The 20,468-nt window shown below is 38.2% G+C and overlaps 1 protein-coding gene across 2 annotated transcripts in view; it reads right to left on the bottom strand.

The window, feature by feature from the left end:
- Window positions 1-1,398: 1,398 nt before the first annotated feature.
- LOC135196200 (GATA-binding factor C-like) overlaps window positions 1,399-20,468 on the bottom strand; it is a 151,233-nt gene continuing 132,163 nt past the window's right edge. For both annotated transcript variants that reach the window (XM_064222805.1, XM_064222806.1), the window contains exon 5: window positions 1,399-4,689. In XM_064222805.1, the coding sequence (XP_064078875.1) occupies window positions 4,327-4,689 (363 nt within the window). In that variant the 3' untranslated portion in view covers window positions 1,399-4,326. The remainder of the gene's footprint in view (window positions 4,690-20,468) is intronic.

Here is a 20,468-nt window from a genome sequence, read left to right as displayed (position 1 = left end):
GCATCCAGAATTACAATTACGGTGAACTTTAACTTTGGATTCTTGGGCGAACTTTTGAATATCACAGCGTAAAGTAACCTAAGATTAGTTAACTCCACATTACAAAGACCTTCAATGGATAGTGTCCTAAAAGGCCCAAAACATTTTCTGAATCCCAAGCTGTCACCTAAATCATATCATTTCAGTTTGGTTGTCATGTTCACGAGTAAAATTTAGGAGATATAGCTCTGTCCGAACTTCCAGAGGGACGCATATAATCCAGAGGGACGTTTTGTCAGTTCCACAATTAAATCAGACGTTACTTTTAAAATATCCAATGGCTTTTCTTGAAGACGTTCTCTGATAGGTGTAACTCGACCGAATAAGCTTCTTGGCAAAAGTTGTACGAAAACTTACATCCGTTTATCACAAAATGAAAGATTGAGATGCTATCAACTTTGACCTGAGACTTGATGTCAACATTACTAGAAAAATGCCATTCTCCTTCGGCTATTTACCGAACCAGTTCCCCGTAGGGGGTAGTGCCGTCAGTGCACCTCATTTGGTGCAATGTAGGCATTACTAAAGGTTCTTTGCAGTGTCCCTTCGGCTCCTAGCTGCAACTACTTTCATTCCTTTTACTGTACCTCCGTTCATAATCTTTTCTTCCACCTTACTTCCCGCCCTCTCCTAACAATTGTTTCATAGTGCAACTGCGTGGTTTTCCTATTGTAACACCTTTCAAACCTTTTACTGTCAATTTCCGTTTCAGTGGTGAATGGTCATAGTTGCCCCAAAAACCGACTCCGGTTGTAGAGTTTTCACAGATACTGGCATACGATTATGGAATTATTTCCTCAGAAAATTTAATGTGAAGTCAGCACCTGACCAGCTTCTAAAAGGAAAGAGCAATGCCTGACAATATCATCAGTGTGATCATGCTGTCCTGTGGTATTTTTGCTCCATTTACTCTACTTTCTCTCTTGATGTAAAGGAATACATATCTTCTTATTTCTTCTTTGATACCATTTTCGAGAGGTGCTTAACAATGATAAAATACCAAGAAAGACTGTGTGACTTCTCAAGACCAAAGGAAGCCCCAGTGATTTGAACTATTGGGCTGGTATTTGACCTCGCTTTTTTAATCGCTCTTCACTCCGCTGATATTAAAGTTTTTAGATGGTTCCTGCGTCCTACTTTTTCTGGGTACGGATGTTCCTTACAGCTAAAGTTCAGAGCGACGTTCCTTCTCATGAGTAATGAATGTACTGTGGAACATCAGCGAGGGATTCCATCATCTCCCTGAACGTCCGGACCTTTGTGCGTATAAACTTTGCAATTAATGTTGTGTTTATGCAGCTATAACAAGAGGCAGGTTATACTCGAAGGGGTATAATTTACCCGAATAAAACACAGTCGATCATTATACAAATCTTTATTCAATCAAAACATAAATGTCGTGATGCCATAATTCCTATTTCTTGAAATGCTCATTTTCTGGATCGCAAATTCGTTGTTGCTCAAAAATGATCGCTATTTTACTGGTGGATCTGTGTATGTTGAATTAAGAATTTTTCCTCAAGTTAATTAAGTAGGCTGTCAAAATTTTTGTGGCTTTCTACTGAAAAAATCAATAAATACAATACAATAGAAAAGACATACATTAAGTAGTTTCACTGTCCTTTACCATTACTGGACTTGTAAGCAGTTAAATAAACATCCATTAAAACCTCTAGTTTTAATATGATAGAAGTAAAAAAAAAAGATAAAAAAAGAAAAAAATGACAGAGTTTTGTCTGGTGTCTTACACACACACAACTTAACTCAGAAGATTAACACTCAGAAATGCGGGTTAAATATGTATACCATATATGCTGAGGTAATTAAACGACATAATTTACGTATCACTTAACAAGTTAGAAAATAAGGTGGTATGATAAATTAATTTCAAACTGCAAAAAAAAGGTAGTTCAAGTTTTGTCGGAAGATCTCAAACCATGAGTATTGATCAAGGTTTTAAAGCGTGAAATATATATTTATGTACTATTCACAGGCTTGGCGCTTTCCGTTAAATGTGTGCATTTTCATGTAGTCAGAAAATAAACGCATATATGACATATGTATATATACCTATATATACGTACATATACATATATATATGCATGTATATACATATATTTACGTATATATATATATATATATATATATCTATATATATATATATATATATACATATAAACATATACATGTGCAAACATATGATACATATACACGTATTTACGAGCATACATACACATATTTATACAGTAAATACATGCATATAAGTACACATTGTTTTCTCGTATAATAAATATAACTGTATTTAAGAACATATATGCACAAGTATATATATATATATATATATATATATATATATATATATATATATATATATATATATATATATATATATATATATACAAACATGTATCGGTATATGCTTGTTTGGAATCAAAACAGACGAGGACTGAATCACCTTCATCCTGCTCGCCTGGTCGAAAGCTACCAAAGCACTGCGATCGAAAATGTTGGTCTTTTTTCGAAAATAGAAATAAAACGGATGAGTCCGACCCAGATGAACACGACTTCTTCTTCTTCCCTTGTATTCCTTTGAGTGCTAATCAACCCTGGACGATGTTCGCATCACAGTACAGCACAAAAATCTCTTGATGATTTTTGAGATGCTATTCATGGTTACAAACAAATGAGTAAGTCTCGCATACTACATAAATATTCCAGAAACCACAGAAACTTCGTCCTTACCCTGGCCAGAGACGCGTTTTGTGACAAGTGAAGATGAGCCTTAGGTACGAGCACACCAGAAGTGAATTTTCCGTGTTTTGTTTTTCAGCGGAGTGAAACTGAATTCCCATTTTCTCCCTCCATGTACTTACCTAATCTCATGTGCACTAAAAGTGTCACATAGTCTACATATATATAGCATTATATTTACATTTAATTACTTTGTGATATAAAGTCAATGTCATTGCTTTAAATATACAAATATATTTGTTTCTAAAGATTCATGTTACTGGACAAAATATTATTCAAAATGTAACATTATTTGTATTTTGGCCAGGGTAAATGCAGCAAGGAAACACGTTATAATAATAAAAATAGCCGACTAGTAATTATAGAGATAAACAAATTTACATTCAGTCACTTATCTACATCTCGCCATTCGTACTGTACAAGATTCCGTGCGTCCTCCGACGCACACAAACAAACAAACTAACCTTTTGACCTGTCCCAAGGTCAACCAAGTTTTTTTTCTTGATTTTTTGTTTTTATGTTTAATTCCAATGAACATTGGCTCGTTTTTATACATTATGCACTGTTTAGTAGATGCTACTAATATCAGAATCCGACTTCAGAAGTCAGGAGGGGTTAATTTATAAAGTATTTTTCTTTCTAAGAGGAGACTCATTAGTCCACACTTGCCACTGTGCAGAAAAAAAAAATGGGTATGCAGGAAAGACCCCAGCGGTGGGCCAGGGAACAGACAGATAGGCCTAAACCCAGCACAACCTGGCTAAGTTGCTTCAGACGACACCTGGCAAATTGTTTCATCCACGTCTTTCCGCTCATCACTGATTCATAGGCCTGTGCTTCCTTCTTTTTTATTTCATTTCATTTTTCCGGAAGTGGGCATTCGTCTCTTTCATAGGTCATTTTGAAGTCGACTCATTATCTGTCACTTGGCCAAGGAGCATCCGCCAGCATGCTTTATTTTTGGCTTTCCTTTCCTCTTGGTTTTTTCTCCGTCAGTTCTCTTTCTCACGCCTTCTAATAAATAGTGACCTCAGAAAGGTAATGCTAATCACAGCGTCAGTGGAATGAGGTGAAGACCGCACGCTTGAAGGGGGAGTGACTGCGAGTGTGACCGAGTTCAGGACACACCACAGACACCTGGACACTCTCTGCCTACATCACTAGCACCTGAAAGACTTGGACGCCGACTGGGCTGCTGTGCAGTTGGTCCGCGCGACGACTGCTGCTGCTGCGAGCACCACATCAGGTGGCACCCGAAGAGGAGGACAGGTGGTGGGGCACGTTAGACCCCAGGTAACCACTGCTTGTGCCCCCATCTCCGCATCCTGCTTGGCCAGTGCCGCTGCGCCCACCACCTAAACCACCGGAGGAACTCGACACGCCCTCGGAGGAGTAGAGGTGGGCACCGCTATAGGAAGGCTGAGGTTCCGCTACTTCCATCGCCTGCGTGGCAGAAGCGAAACAAGCAGCGGCTGCGGCGCCTTCCCGACTGAGACTGGCAAGCAGGTTACTGCGGCCGTCGGCGGAGGCGTGTCCCTAGGCCATCGCACCTACTATACTGTTGGACGAAGAGAGACCTAAACTGGACGCCGAGGGGATCTGGATCTGAGATGTGGAAGAGAGACCCAGGCCCACGCCCGACATTGACATCCCGTGCATGGGCGGCGCTGACATGAAGCCTCCGGCCATGGAAGAACCGTGCATCTGTCCTCCGTACATGTAATGGGACATGGATCCGAAGCCTGAACCTCCCGTGCCAAAACCCCCGAAACCTCCTTTGTCCAAAGGCTTCAGCATGTCAGGGAAACCGAGCATTCCCTTCTTCTTCTTCGATTTCGAACTCAATTTTCGGTTGCGGGTCTGGATGCCTTCCTTCTTCATGGAAAGCGGCCGAGGCACCTGCAAGGCAAACATACAAAGTCAGTCGTTTTTAAAGAAAATTTTCCGTGTTCAACAATATAACAATAAAGACCAACTCTACAGAGTGCCAAAGAAAGGTAGAACTATGTAAAATGGTTAATTGTTGACACTTGTGTGTCAAAATGATAATATTTATTCGCCTAGCAGACAGACTAATACGGAAAAGAAGAGAGTTTCTAAAGTAAATAAATAATGGAAATAGGGTCTTGAAAAACCACGAATAATATCATATTAATCTAATCTTATTAACAGGTTGAAAAGCATAATTTAATCTGAGTGATGTGAAGACTCCCTATGTTACTTGCCTTAATTTGCTAGTATTACTCATCTGATTATGTAGTGTAGCTCCAAAACAACAATGAAATATTGTTACAAAAGATGGAATCTAACACACTATCGGAGTCTCGGGTGCAATTTGCGGGAGAAAAACGAAACTGAGTATGTCGACCATTATGAATAGATGATGCATTTTCGTACTATAGATATTGTTATTGTTAAATAAGTATGTAACAAAAAATAAAGCAGAAAAGGGCTAGAAATCAATTCGTCGACATTAAGTCTGCCCGTGAATATAAACTGAAAAAATTCAGACAATTGAATACGGGTAAATTCACACTGAAAGACAAAGAAATGTTTAAGAACATAGGATCAACTTCTTTCTTTGTTAACCTTAACGAGAGAGAGAGAGAGAGAGAGAGAGAGAGAGAGAGAGAGAGAGAGAGAACACCATCTCAAACACTTAAATCAAGCAAAGTTCGCAAAGGGAACGCGAACTGACAACTGTCGTTTAAACGGTGTGAACATTCCTGGGCAGATCACCTACAATCGCCGTGGATTCACTCTCGTTCTTCCACTAGCTCACCCTATTTTTTACGAATAGCATAAAAGGGACTAACACTATTTCTGGTGAGCTAGACCTTCTCAAAGCCTAGAGGGAGAGAAGTGCCTCTAAAATCATCAAACTAGCCCCTGCTTCTCCGTGTCTGACTGAAAACCTTAACCATGGCAGGCGTCTTCATGGGATAAAACCCATGGAAAGATGATATCTGTCGTTTTCAAGTAGACGCTCCTCACTAGTGAAATGTAAATCTAACAGACCACTTCAACTCCTCTTTAGTCAGTCACAACACTTCCGGCGCTTCTTTGGCGATCTTTTATCTCTATGATGGAATGCCTCGTCTTTAATATATTGTCGCTATTAAACAAATTTGGATAATAAAACACACTGCGTTAATAGAATACAAAATGCTACATCTTCAAAATAGAAAATGGAAAACAGGAAACATTAACGTTATCTTATCAAATAGACTGCTTGATGAGATTCATAATAAACAGTCAAATACACCCCTGGATTTGAAAACAGGAACCCCTTTGTAAAGTGACAAACTTTGAATAACAAAGAAAGAAGAAGGAGAAGAAGAGTTATGAAAGGCCAAACGTTAACTCTTTAGTGTTCTTGCGGAAGCCGCTGGTCCCTCCAAATCATCCTGCTGATAGGTGATTGGTTGCCGAAAACAGGTGGTAAGCGGTGATTGGCGTAGCGATAACGACCCAAGCGGTCTGAAGAAACGTGGGGGGCGGGGGACAGAAGTGGTGCAGGGGAAGAGTGGGAAGAGTTCAGGGGCCTTAGGGTGAAGGGGAAGAGCTGATAAGGGCAGCGATCATAAGGTACTTCCGGAGGAAAGGTCGGAGGAGAGTGGGGACGCGAGAGGTTGGGGTTAAAAGTAATTTTGAGTAGAAGGTGTAGGTCAATGACGCCACCGGCCAAATCGAACTTCCTCTCCTCGACTGACAGATTCAGTGAAGTGCTAAATGAAGCAAAGTTTCCTTTCAATTTCACCTTCTTTCTGGTTCAATGGCCGCCTCTAATCTTACTGACACAAGGTCTAATCTTACTGACACAAGGTTGTATCTGGATGCTTTATTGTCATATAAAAAAGTTATTAACTTATTACTAAGGTACATTGTAAATGTAATGAACTGCAGCAAAGAAACAGCTTTCAGAAAAGCTGCTCAACATACGTGTTAAATATGTCATAGGTTCATGATTGAAATAATTACTTATAGACAACGAATAATTTCTTGTGATACCTGCTTGGTTACGATTTTTCTTGTCAAGAAGTACATTCCACACCATTATAGCCGAAGAAAAAACTGCATTTTTTAGTTAAATGTGAGGCTTCACACGGAAGGAAATAGGAAACATTACAAGAATAAGGGAAACCGCAAGGAAAAGCATTCCAGTGCTTAGCAGATTAGGGAAAGAAACAAATAATCCTTTCATTGGACAATCCTGGATTACTGAGGTACGCTTGTATATGAGTGGGATGGGAGTTTGTCGGTAGTCAATGGAATAGTGATTAACTATACTACCTCCAAAAAAGAGACAGAGAATCTGAAGACGAAATAAGGAGAGCGACATTGCTCAGATAAAATGACCTTTGATCCAGACAATTTGGGAAGGAGATGAAAAAAGAAGGCGACCAAATGTGGAAGGATAAAGATGATATAAGATTTGGTAACTAAAATGAAGAAGAGATTAAGCGATCTGAATCATGTGCTGATTGTAAGGAAAGTAATGTGAAACCCGAATACTCTTAAATAGTTTGATTACTTTTGCTTACTAAAAAATTTTAGAAGTTTATTTAACATTTTTGAAATGTGTGATCTTTACAGGATTGATGTAACCTGAGTACTCTCCTTATTAACATTAGACTTTGAAATTCAAACAGAGTTCAGTATTTTCTTTCAATCCCAGGAAAGAAACACTTGACGCCCATTGATGTTGCAGAGTCAGACGATTTATTCACGGAATCAAAAAGCATTATGGAAGCATTAACAGTATCATTACATTAACAGTATCATTACAGACTGCACAGGCTTTGTTTGCAGAAGTCGTTGCCAGAAAATATCAACTCGGGGAAAATTCAAGGCGATCGGATGACGGACAGACCTCTACAGAGCCATACTTAATAATCAGTTTCAGTTTTGAAGAGGATGTTGCAATATCATCTTAGAGGTTATGCTATAACCCCCACTATGTAAGGATACAAAAAAAAAAGTAGAAATGCGCCGAAGTTTTTTTAGGCGCAATCGAGTTTTCTGTGTAACTTATAATTCTGTAGGAAACTCAGCCACGGCTCGGTGGTGGCCTGTGTTGTTGAACCTATAGCGATGCAAGTGCACGATCATGGCTAAATATAACCTTACATAAAATACAAACTACTGAGGCTAGAGGGCTGCATTTTTATGTTTTGATGATTCGAGGGTGAATGATCAACATATCTTGCAGCCCTCCAGCTCAGTAGTTTTAAGATCTGAGGGCGGACAGAAAGAGTGCGGACGCATAGACGGACAAATAGCCGTCTCGATAGTTTTCTTTAACATAAAACTGAAAAAAGGACATTTAAACTCGTCGATAAAATGTAAAGAACGTACCGTGTGCGACTAAGGCCAGGAGTACTCGAAACACTATGGCGCCACAGAGTGGCGTCGGTGAGTGGCGGGGATGTGGCTTTCCATAAGTTTCGATTGTTTATAAGCTATGGCAAGAACCCGAGCGTCTGTGGCAAGCGGCTATGGCGAGCTGTCGCTGATCTCCGACACAGCTTACATACAGTGGAAACCTATGGGAAGCCACATCCCCGCCGCACACCGATACCACTCTGTGGCGCCACAGGAGGGCTCTTATACTCTTGGCCTAATGATGCTAGAGTAATTATGATAAGGGTCATGCACATAAATGACTGATACTCATGGAAATTCAAAGATCAAATCATCCTCGCAGAGTGTTTAACTCTCTAAAATATAAAGAAACTGCAGTGTTCAGTAGCTGATTTTGAATTGGGTATATGACCTCATACTATTCCACATATCACTGCGAAACTACAGAGGAGAAGGAAGTGAACACATATGAAATGCTTTCTGTGAAGGATACATTTTGGATCATTTTAAACTATTCTTCACTGCTTCGTTTCTCCGAAGATTCTTGATTCGGACGGTAAATGCAAAATGTGATTAATATGGGCCGAATTCAAAGTCAGAACATATAACGGGCTTGTCGCAGATACGTTGTAGTTAGTCGTTGGCATTGTGGTCATTCCCACTTTGTTCCGATATCCCAAGCTTTGACACTTTCGCATAATTCAATATCAGGGAATGTTGATATTTTTTCATTATTCAGCGTCGCGGAACAATGAAATTTTTTCACTATTCAGCGTCACGGAACATTGATAATTTGTCATTATTGAACGTCACGGAACATTGATAATTTTGAGCGTCACGGAACATTGACAATTTTTCATTATTCAGCGTCACGGAACATTGACAATTTTTCATTATTCAGCGTCACGGAACATTGACAATTTTTCGTTATTCAGCGTCACGGAACATTGACAATTTTTCATTATTCAGCGTCACGGAACGTTGATAATTTTTTATTATTCAGTGTTACAGAACATTAACAATTTTTCATTATTCACTGTCATGGAACGTTGACGATTTTTCTTTATTCATTTTCATGGAACGTTAACAGTTTTTCATTATTCAGCATCATTCAACGCTGAAAACATTCCTCCGGGAACGCTAGTAATTTTGCGATATGAATTCCCACTGAACGTTGATCATTTTTCACAATTAAATTCAATGCCAAGAACGGTCATGTTCATCGTCAGAACATGTTCGTAGGAATTGCAATACCGCTTGTCACAGAACACTGTCCTAGCAAAAAATCACCGTATAACATTTCTTTGATCTTGCGGAAATATCTTCACTGGTTTAATAAGGTGTTCCGTGTGGAAGATATATTTACTGGTGAAAATTATGTGTAAGAAATTCACTTGTTTCAGACCATCTATTTGTGGGAAGGTTTAAAGAAAAAATTTTCTCTTGCAAAACTTAATTTTTTGGTGACGTTGTGGGCTTCTAAGCTCCATTCATACACACTTGACTGAATTTTAGAAGGGTTATTTCCTGTATTGTAGTCGTTTTACATCCATATTTTATGAAAAACAAAGTTTCCATGTCCCTGAGAAATACTAAGAATTCTAACCTAAAAAAAATCTACCCGTACCTAAATTAATAAAGAGATATGAGTACGATCGTTGTCATAAACACGCCTCTTAAAATGAGGTTTTGACTCTCCTACAATTTTGACCACACTTAATATTCTTAGGCTACGTCGATAAGTGGGAATTTCCAGTTCAAATGATAGTTTGCGATACTATAAATGCACGCTTTGGAACGACCCGTAAGAGAAAGCAAATCACGCTTTTCATTCCTGAATGATTTATTAACTTCAAACAAACACTAACGGCGATCCATTCTTCTGATGGTCGGTGGCCATCGTTTCCCTGCTCAACAACTGTTTTGGACATAACTGAAGGAGACAAGATAAAATTACCACCAAGTTTTCAGTATCTTCAGTAATAACTAATAGTTTCTGTAAATTTTTATTTGTCATCACATCAGCTTCCTGAGTTTGATAGAAATCTAGATTTATTCACAACACTTTGTCATAAGCAACAAAAGCAGAAAATAAAAGAAAATAGCAGAGAACATCCATTCATAAAGAAGAAACACTCGATGTCAAAACAAAAACAAAAAAGCTGAAATACTGATCTCATTTGCGGCTACCACAACGTCCGTGGCCAAACGGAACGGAGCCCAATTTCACATGCAACATTCTACCACTCAGTGTCACCAAATCCTTTTCCACGAGATCTTCACAAGACAAAAGCGCCTATTTTGACGAACCAAACAGAAATAACAATTATAATCGACGTTGAAATGAGACAATAGTTTCTTCTCCTTATACACTTGTTATAACTGCTACTGCTAGCATTGGTAATAAGAACAGTAACAACAATAATTCCCTTTTGGCATCTCTCTCCCTCCGTCTCTCTGTCTGTCTCTCTCTCTCTGTTGTACGTTTGGGCCATTCGCCAAAGCAATTAGTCGCTCCGTGTGTCTCCCGAGATGATTATCAACCTTTTTTTTCCCCCTCCCTTCGTCTTTTTTCTTTCGTTTTTTTATTGCCTTTTAGCTTTGTCGGCACCGTTTGATGATGTCTCAACCTTTGCACATGATAATTTTGCATGGAGGCGTGATTTGCCCTCTTGTGTTTCGCGCCCTTTATATTCATTGCTGGTGTCGTTCAATTGTCTTCTTCTGCCCCAAAGCCACTGCTTAGGCTTCCCGCCTCCATTTAAAAAGCAGGCCGACGGAGGAGAAATCTTAAGTCATAATACCAGGGAAAAACAGAAGGTCGTCAAAAATTCCTAAGCTTAGTCGTACTTGGGCTTTTCAAATCTATTATTTCGAGCTTGGTTCGAATTTCGTGGACATTCTAATCTATTTACCAGGCATAATTTATGAATGTCAGATTATGAAGTTCTTCTTCATAACTGAGTGAATAAGATTCAATTAACCTATTTCCTTATGCACCACGCAGATGCATATATATATATATATATATATATATATATATATATATATATATATATATATATATATATATATATATATAATTATAATAAAGTTTCCCTTATAAAAGTAGTCTAAGACGTCACCCAGTTAGAGAAATAAGTCTTATCAAAGTTTACTCCGTACAATCTTCAGTCAAGATAATCTGTAAAGAAACACGAGCTTCCACGGTAAAATACAAGATAAAGCCAATCATAATTAACTAGGGGCAAGAGCATTATGCTTAATTAGTCGGTGTGCACACGTTCTTTCCTTCTTGAAGAACGGAGAGGCAGACAGATGGAGAGTGAGGGGCAAAAAGAAAAAAAAAAGAAGAGAAGACAGGAAGAGCGAGAGAGAGAACATCGTCTATCAAGAGAAGATGAAGCGCTATTAGTGAGAGGAACAGCAAATGAAAACATTAAGAGTTAAAGTTCATTATTGCCTTTGTCCTTCTTTTATCGCCTATGGGGTATTTTGACTTCCTCCGGAAAATATACCTGGGTATTCAACCACAGCCGTTGATTTGAATCTGTAGCTAACTCTGGTGACCTAAAACTCTATTGGATGCTCTTTTAGAGTCGATTTTAACCGTAGGTGTGTCAGGACTGGACCATGATTCCCCCCTCCCCCACCCAACCCCAGTCGCCATTTACCCCCGAAAGGAACACGGCACAGTATACCTGTGATCGGAAGGCTCTGTCATATTACTTGTCCTCGGACCGTCTGTCTACCAGTCACTCCAAGGCGCTGAATGTCATTGTTTTGTGTGTGTGTGTATTTTTGTGTGTGTGTGTGTGTGTGATTGCTCTCTATCCATCAAATAAACAACAATATTTCTCTTACCACTGATCAAACTGTCAGTTATTCCGTATTCCTTTTTTACTATAAAGCTTTCTCTCTCTCTCTCTCTCTCTCTCTCTCTCTCTCTCTCTCTCTCTCTCTCTCTCTCTCAGAGTTGCCAGAACGAAAGCATCCCGAGATTTTACTGAATCTTAGAGTAATCATACTTTACTTTATTTTGTTGTAGCCTACCATATTGTGGTACCCAGAAAGTTTTTTTTAGAATGTTAGTTACTATTAACTAACCACATGGGCAAAAAATATGTAATCATGAAGACATTTATTTGTATCCGCTCGCACACTCAGACATTCATCAGGAAACACAGACACAATTACACACACACACAGGCTCATATATATATATATATATATATATATATATATATATATATATAATATATATATATATTATACATATATATATACTATATATATATATATATATCTATATATATATATATAATATATCTATATATATAATATATATATATATATATTACTATATTATATCTATATATATATATATATATATATATGTATTAATATAAAAATTTATTATATATATATATATATATATATAGATATATATATATATATATATATATATATGTATATATATATATTATAATATATATATGTATATATAAATTTCGTTTTTTAGTGTGGGGATGCTTCTGACACAGCTTATGAGGACTTGAAAGAACAGGTGATCACTTACGAGTACCTGGTGAGTTAATCTCTCTCTCTCTCTACTCTCTCTCTCTCTCGTCTCTCTCTCTCTCCTCTCTTTTGTTTACCTGAACTGTGAATTAGAAAAAACGCATTCACAGTTTTAATTTGTAGTTCATTTCACAACAGAGAAAGTGTTTGGGGGGTTGGGGGGTTGGGGGGGGGTTGGGGGGGGGAGCGGGCGTTTCCCTATATGACTGAAGTGATAAATATGATTTGGTGATGTGGAAATGATTGTCTCTAAAATTTCAGCCAATTTCTTCTGCCTTTCATTCACACTTTCCGATAAAAGATGTGTTGTTTGCTCCACGAAATAAACCATCTTCCGAATGCAGAGAATTTTTGAGGATAGTTAGGAAAGCTCAAACCACCGAAATCAACAGACCTGGCTGATGAACAGCAAGTATGGCATATCGGAGGATTTCCATTTGATTGTTGTCAAACGGTGCTCAGACGAGTCATCTAGAATAGTGATTTCAGCAAAACTACTTTGGTTCAGGACAGGTCTCCTCTCCATTGCTGGTCTTTGGAAAATCCACGAGGTTTCTGCTCTTCCTGAAGTCTAATCTGTACACTTTTTAATTACGGCAATGTTGCACACTTCGCCGTTCTCTAGGCGCACACTTTCCCGTTGCCAGCTTCCCCTACCTACTCCTCTTTTTGCACTACAAGTCGACGCTTAAAAAAAACGAAAAAAAAAAAAAATCGGTAATCTACTATATAACAGTGGAAATGTACTTATACCTCACGCATCGTATGAGTTTACTAACTTACTGAAAAAATGTCATAAAAAACAAATAGAAAAAAATTAACAAAGGAAAAAATTTCTATATATCGTCAAACTTATTAAAACCCACCAGTGTTCTTGTATTTTCTCGTTATGTTTTTATATATGCGAGGTCCAAAATTAGCAAAAAATGAAAACCCAGATATTAATAGCAGAAATGAGAACTTAAAAGGTAGAGATAAGTCGTGCTAACCCTTCTATGATCGTAACATGGTACTGTAAAGTCTGACACCAAAGGATAGATTTGTGATAAGTTCTCTGTTTGAGGCGCCCCCCCCCCCTCCCGAAAAAAAGGAGTGATTACATGTGATTCATAGGACTCTGCTCCCCTCGCCAGCCGGTAAGACTGTTTTTTCTAAATTTTTTTATTCTACTTCCCTTTTTTTATCAAAGGTAAGGGTCAACTAATCTTATAATCGAGGCCGTAATAAACGTCGTAATATCATGGGCGGGAATCGGCCATTTTAATATGTATAAACATTAGCATTACAGGAGGAGGCTTTTGATGTTGGGCTGGGGAATGATGTCGGCCTCCCTTGACTGATACCACCAGCAGTGGCAGCGGATCATGCGTTTGAGGTTCCCAGGGAAGGAAGAGAGGTCGAAGCTCAATTTAAACCCTAATACTGGCCTTGTGACGAAGTGCCAAGCATCTGGTCACTACACTTACCATTTGTACTTGTTAAAGCAAGAGACCCCTAATCCTGGGTCAGGGACACCAATTATACTTGGTGCGTGGTTTGGTCAAGTACCTGGTTGCTAGTTACCTCACAACAGCCAGACACCTGAACCTTCATCGCAGAGATCTAATGTACTCCTGCCACTCAATCCAAAATAGGATACCAGTATTAACGTCTTGACGCCATAGTTTGGAAGTCCTCAGGGGAATTACAGGTATACCTTATTCATTCAAATAAAAATTGGTACCGTCCTGTACGTTTATTCTCTCGAATGCACCGAATTGTTGGAAGTTTGAAGGTTAAAAGGGTTCTGTCCATTACTTCTGATGCCAAACAGATCCACCCCAGGTTTGAAAAGACGGGAATTTTAAGAAAATCGGGACTAAACGAAATTAATTCAGATCTATCGCCCTGGAAAATGAAATCAAACTGAAACTAAACAGAAGAGACGCACTATAAGAACGGTCTCTTGTTAAGGGCTGCCCAAGAGTGAGGCAGTGCCAGCATAAAGCTGGCTTAATTACAACAAAACAGCTCCCTGGAAATCTGGTTGATAATTTTCTCTCACTTGACAGTTGTCTCAATTTCTGCCGATACTATAGTTATATTGATTAAGGATGACGAATACCACAAGCATTACACGGTAAGAACAATTCTTAAGAAAAATGTATCTGCCTAACAACGATCACTCAGGAATGCATTGCTTAATTTCTGTTTCCATATTATAACGCCGATTTAGTGTATGGTAGACGTGGCCTCCGCTAGAGACAGACAAGGAAAAGGAAAAGGAAAAGGGTGAAAGGAACAGGTCACCTTAGTTTTCGAAGCCAGAAAGATGCAGTGCTCCTGCTACCTGAACTTTGGCTCGTCCTACTCAAAAGGTTCACGATTTATTGTTTCTATACGAAGCTAGTAGAGACCACCAAGATAAGAGAACACATAAACATTCTGACCCTGGAAACGTTAACTTCCGCGTTCCTCGTGACTCACCAAATATAACACACTTCAACATTAAATATGTCATCAGAGACAAGGTCCTTTGAGATAATTTTAACTGCACATTTATTAATATCATAACATCTGTGATGTCAGCGAACATTGACAACAGATGGTAGATTATAATGATATAATTCACTTATTTTAATCAGGCTATATATATATATATATATATATATATATATATATATATATATATATATATATATATATCTGGTCATGGTTTTGATGCAACAGGGAAAATTTGATGTAAGTTTCAGATGGGGAAGAAAAATTGCAGATATAACAATGAAAGTGAATAAGACAGGTGAATTAGATAAAACGAAATCGAGAATTATGTGAAGGAATGACGAGACATAGGCTACGATAAAAAAGTAGGAGAAGATATAAAGACTATGCAAAATACAAGAAGGAGTCATGGAATTAGCAAGGAGAGTTTGAGGATAGAGGAAAATAGGAAGAGAGAATGAAAATAAGAAGTGACAAAAATAAATGTTCAGTGATGAAAAAAAAAAAGATGGGATAAGGCGCAATTGCATGATTGAAGGGCCAAGGCCAAGAGACTGGCAAATTATGACGATATTGGACGACTTGTTTAATGGAAAAAACGAGGCTGTTCTGGGAAATAAATGCAGAGAGACAGTGAATGAGTAAATGAATCTTTTAATAAAAATGCAAATGAAGAATGTCGTCTGAAGAGAATGCAGTCCTAGGGCGATGGAATGAGTGTTTTAATTTGTTGAAAATGGATGAGGAGAGACGAAGAATTGAATAACGTAAGAGCAGACGGGGTGTGGCAAATTAGAGAATGCTTGTGGCAATGATTTCTTAGGTCCTATTTAAGGAAGTAAGGAAAGCAATGCATACCTTGGAGAACGGAAAGGTACCTGAAGTCGATGAGGTTACAAATAATGTGCTGCTGTGCGGAAGTGAAAGTGCTAGGGAGTGTGAGAAAGAGGAAGGTTTGCAGAGCACTAAGTGGGAGGAATAATTGTTCCCTTGTATAAGGAAGAGGGGGAAAGGGGTGATTGTAAGAATTACTGGACATAACATTGCATAGTATACCAAGGAAGGTGTATGGGTAGGAGTTCAGATTGATGAACGATTGCTAGGGAAGCAACAGTGAATGAAGAAGGCTTATTTATAAAGGGTTTATTATTTAAAAGTAAAACCCTTATAAATAAACCGCCTTCATTCTCTAAACTTATACTACTGTTCGCTTAGCAAGGCTCTCTTATGTGAGACGTTTGCAAGTAAAGTGGAAAGGTTTTATTCACAATACCTGGATGCAGAGGGTTATGACAGAATTCAAGCTATTGCAATGCGGAGGGTACTGAGAATGTCTGATGGTTTTATATAGGTCAGAGGTCCACACCAGGCCTCCTACTCATTTTCACTCTTTATCACACTTATGGGCCATCTTATGATGGCCTATGCTGACATAAGCCAGCTTATTCTAGTAAACCAGACTGGAAGTGTAGAACGTTCGGAGTAAAAGAATAGGTCTGAAATCCTGGAGTGTCATCTTTGTTTCCTTGGCTGTTCAATTCAGCAATGATGGAGTAATGGGAGCTCTACGAAGTTGTGACATAAGAAAACGGGTCATGAAAGGACTGGATTGGATGATGTCTGTGGATACTACAGCACTGATAGAGGGTGGAGGTAATAATGAACTGCAAAGGGAATTACAGACACAGTGAAAGTGTTTCAAAGAGGAGAACGCTTAGTGCAAATGTGAGCAAGAGTGAGGTTAGGGGAGTAAATGGCAACCACGAAGCTGGACTGTTGCATGGTAATATGGGCGATGGGAAATGATTGGAAATGGCTGATCTATTGCTCTTTGGAATTTAATGAAATTGGCTGTTAACCACAGGATAGGTGAAGCAAAGAAATGATAAAGGCGTAAGAACAAAATTTGAAAAGAAATGAGTGTCAGTGGAAGCCAAATTTGAAGTGTATAATAACCGTAACGTTGGGAAATCGCAATGGGACTGAACTTGCTGTTTATGGAGTGTCAGTAGAGATGCGTGAAGTATTTCTAAGGTATGGATTCGAATCTTACGGTGTTGAGAGGAGCAAATATTACTAAGAGAAAGGCTAATGAAGATTGTACAAATATGCAACACAGGTCTGCTCCATTCTTTTGTCTGAAACTGCATTCAATATTTGTTTCTACTTTACTGACTCTTCTATTCGCTTGGACTGAGGGTAGCCCAAGCAATTTTGAAGTTTATTCAACATCAATCTAATTTCCTACTACCGAGCTCAGGAAGGCGTGGCCGTTGAAGGGAACTTTTCTGGACGCGACTAAACGGAAGGGAGAAGGTACCGGATGGTTTCGGCAACCCGAAGGGCGTGGCTCCACCTCGCAAAAGTAAATGGTGACGATGCCAGGTTCATCAGATAATTTCGATCATATCTTCGTCCAAGTATTTTACAAAATCACGAATCGCAAACAAATGTTCCCCGTTTCTGTCAACAATGTAGATGCGCTTAATTTTGTGGGAGGTCAAAGTAACTTCGAGAGAAAAAGGCTCTGTTTCGTTTATGGAAAACAACTCTTTTGAAAACTGGGGAATCTTCAGAAAAGTTTAGGCGCAAAAAACTTGTAGGTCCTGACACGCTCTGTTCAGTGCGTATTCGTTGCCTACTACTCCATCCAATTTGTCAAGAAAAAATGTTATTCAGCCTGCCATCTCTACTAACAGTTTGAGAGCAGTTACGGCTCATCTATTGCTCTGAGTATTAATTAAGCTTTCGTACCTAAGTACTGACTCGAACTTTCTAATATCTGACTGATTCAGTAAACTGCGGCCTAGTCAGCATTATTTTGATCCTAAATGGTAAAAAAGAAAAGTTCTTCGACTCTTTCTGACAGTGTAAAAGTATCCAGTTAAAATTCGAAGTGAGATATTCAGATCATCCAATGTATAGACCTATAAACGTATAATATATCTATGCACACATACACTGCATAATGTATATATTTACTGGTCACTTTCAACTTCAACCGAACTCTATGATTGCAAGTTCGATTCTCTCTAATGGCTCTTGGGTTCTTCATTTGATTTTCTTTTCGGATTCGAGGCTTAGTGTTGACAAACACATCCTAATTGCTTGTTAAGAAGAAGTCAAGAAGATGGAAGGTTATTTTGCCTATCACACAAAGAAAATGTTTATATATACACAAACACACACACACACACGCATATATATATATATTATATATATAATATATATATATAGATATATATATATATATATGTGTGTGTGTGTGTGTGTGTGTGTGTGTGTGTGCGTGTGTGTTCCTCTCACTTAGGTATGCAGAAATATTGAAGTTTTATCTTCGAATTGACATTGCAATAGTTTTGCGAACGAATAAACACTGGCAAGATTGAGTAACATTACAACCATTCTATTCCGCCAGAAATATAATAGATAACACTAGTGTCCGAAATTAGTCATTTAGGTCCAGTGACTCGCCTTGAGTACGAACGCTTGCAAGCATGAAACATTGAGAAGAGGACACAGGATATCCATAACGAAAGAGGATTTGGTCTGTTAGTGCAATGATCGATTTCCCTATAATTACCTCGAGATTCTTACGATGTATTACTTCATTCAGCATTTAAAGAATGACTCTTTATGAGAGAGAGATAGAGAGAAGAGAGAGAGAGAGAGAGAGAGAGAAAATAAAAATTTCGAAATTTCTCAAAATTTTAGTAAATCATTTTTGTGATAGACAAATCAATCACTTGAAGTATAATGTTCGTACACAGATATATATATATATACACACACACACACACACACACACACACACACACACACACACACACACACACATATATATATATATATATATATATATATATATTATATATATATGGATACACGTGTATAAGTATCTTAAACATGAAGCAGCTTCCCCTAACAAGGGGTGGATCCAGAGAAATAAACAAAGACTGCTATTCATAGTTGTACTGCTGAACGCACTACTCTGAAAACATCTTCAGTATCACCCCGGTCAGTACAGCTATAAAGGTTGAGTGACCTTAGGAACACACACACACACACACACACACACACACCGTTCCATTTACCTTACTTTGTCATGGGCGCACTCTCTCATTTCTTGAGTATAGACACTTTTCACCTACCTCCTATGGTCCTCTAGTCTTTCCAGATGATGACATCATCTCAAAGGCTCTGATCGATTATTTCATCTACTTTAGAGTTTTTTTTCTGCTTGCACTACGTATCTCCCATTCCTCATCTTGAGCCACATACTACGTCACGAACAGTTCATTTCAACAACTTCAACCTTTTATCTTTTAATCGCTTTCAACATCACAGTTCATATTCATAAGGGAGAGTTAGCTGAAAATTTGCATCCTACTTTCCTACACCGGTAAAGGCACTCCAAATTTCTTCTGATGTTATGTAAGCCCTCTGCTACCCCTCTGCCTTTACGTACTCTTAGACTCCTCTCTTCTCTCTCCCAGCTATTTGTCATAATGACTTTGAAACCCACGCGAATCAACAGAATCCTTTCTCTCAACATCCTTACTGACATTCAATGCTCACTTTCCTTTCATTTCATTTACCCTATTAACTTCACTCTTGCAAACGTTTATTCTCAAGTTTCTCCACTTGCTAAAGCTTCAGACCCTTCTCTAGTTTTTGCATTATTTCTTCACTATCGCCGTCATCACAGAATCATTAGTCCACATCAACCCTTCTATAGTCCAGTCTATGCTAATTTATTTGACAGCTTTTTCTAATTTCCTTCCTCTATCCATAATGATATTAAACAGAAATAACATTTTCGTCTAAGACTTACTTTTACACCAAACTAGGCACTTGCCATCTACACCCTCTAACCTACGCTTTGCTTCTATCATAGAATATCTTAATAATTTCCAACAACTTACTCTCAACATATGTCATAAGTCATATAAAAAATCCATATATATAGAGCTCACAGCTTTTTTTGTGCCTTTAAACCTTCGGAAAAGCTATTTTATAAGAAACACATGGTAAATAGAAACACTCCACGCCTAAAAATTGTTCTTCTCATGGCAATCAATCTTTTATATGCCTTACAATTACATGTTCTAAAATATACGAGTAAGGTTATGTCCTACTTTATAACATTTGGAGTCGCCTATAAACCCTTCGCCTTTATAAGATAGAATAATTTTTCATTTCAGTTATTCACTCAATCACCAACCCACCAACTCACCCACACAAACATATAT

Source organism: Macrobrachium nipponense, chromosome 17 (genome assembly GCF_015104395.2).
Source record: "Macrobrachium nipponense isolate FS-2020 chromosome 17, ASM1510439v2, whole genome shotgun sequence".
Taxonomy (NCBI): domain Eukaryota; kingdom Metazoa; phylum Arthropoda; class Malacostraca; order Decapoda; family Palaemonidae; genus Macrobrachium; species Macrobrachium nipponense.
Note: the sequence above shows the minus strand (reverse complement) of the source record. Positions and strands in the feature narration are given on the sequence as shown.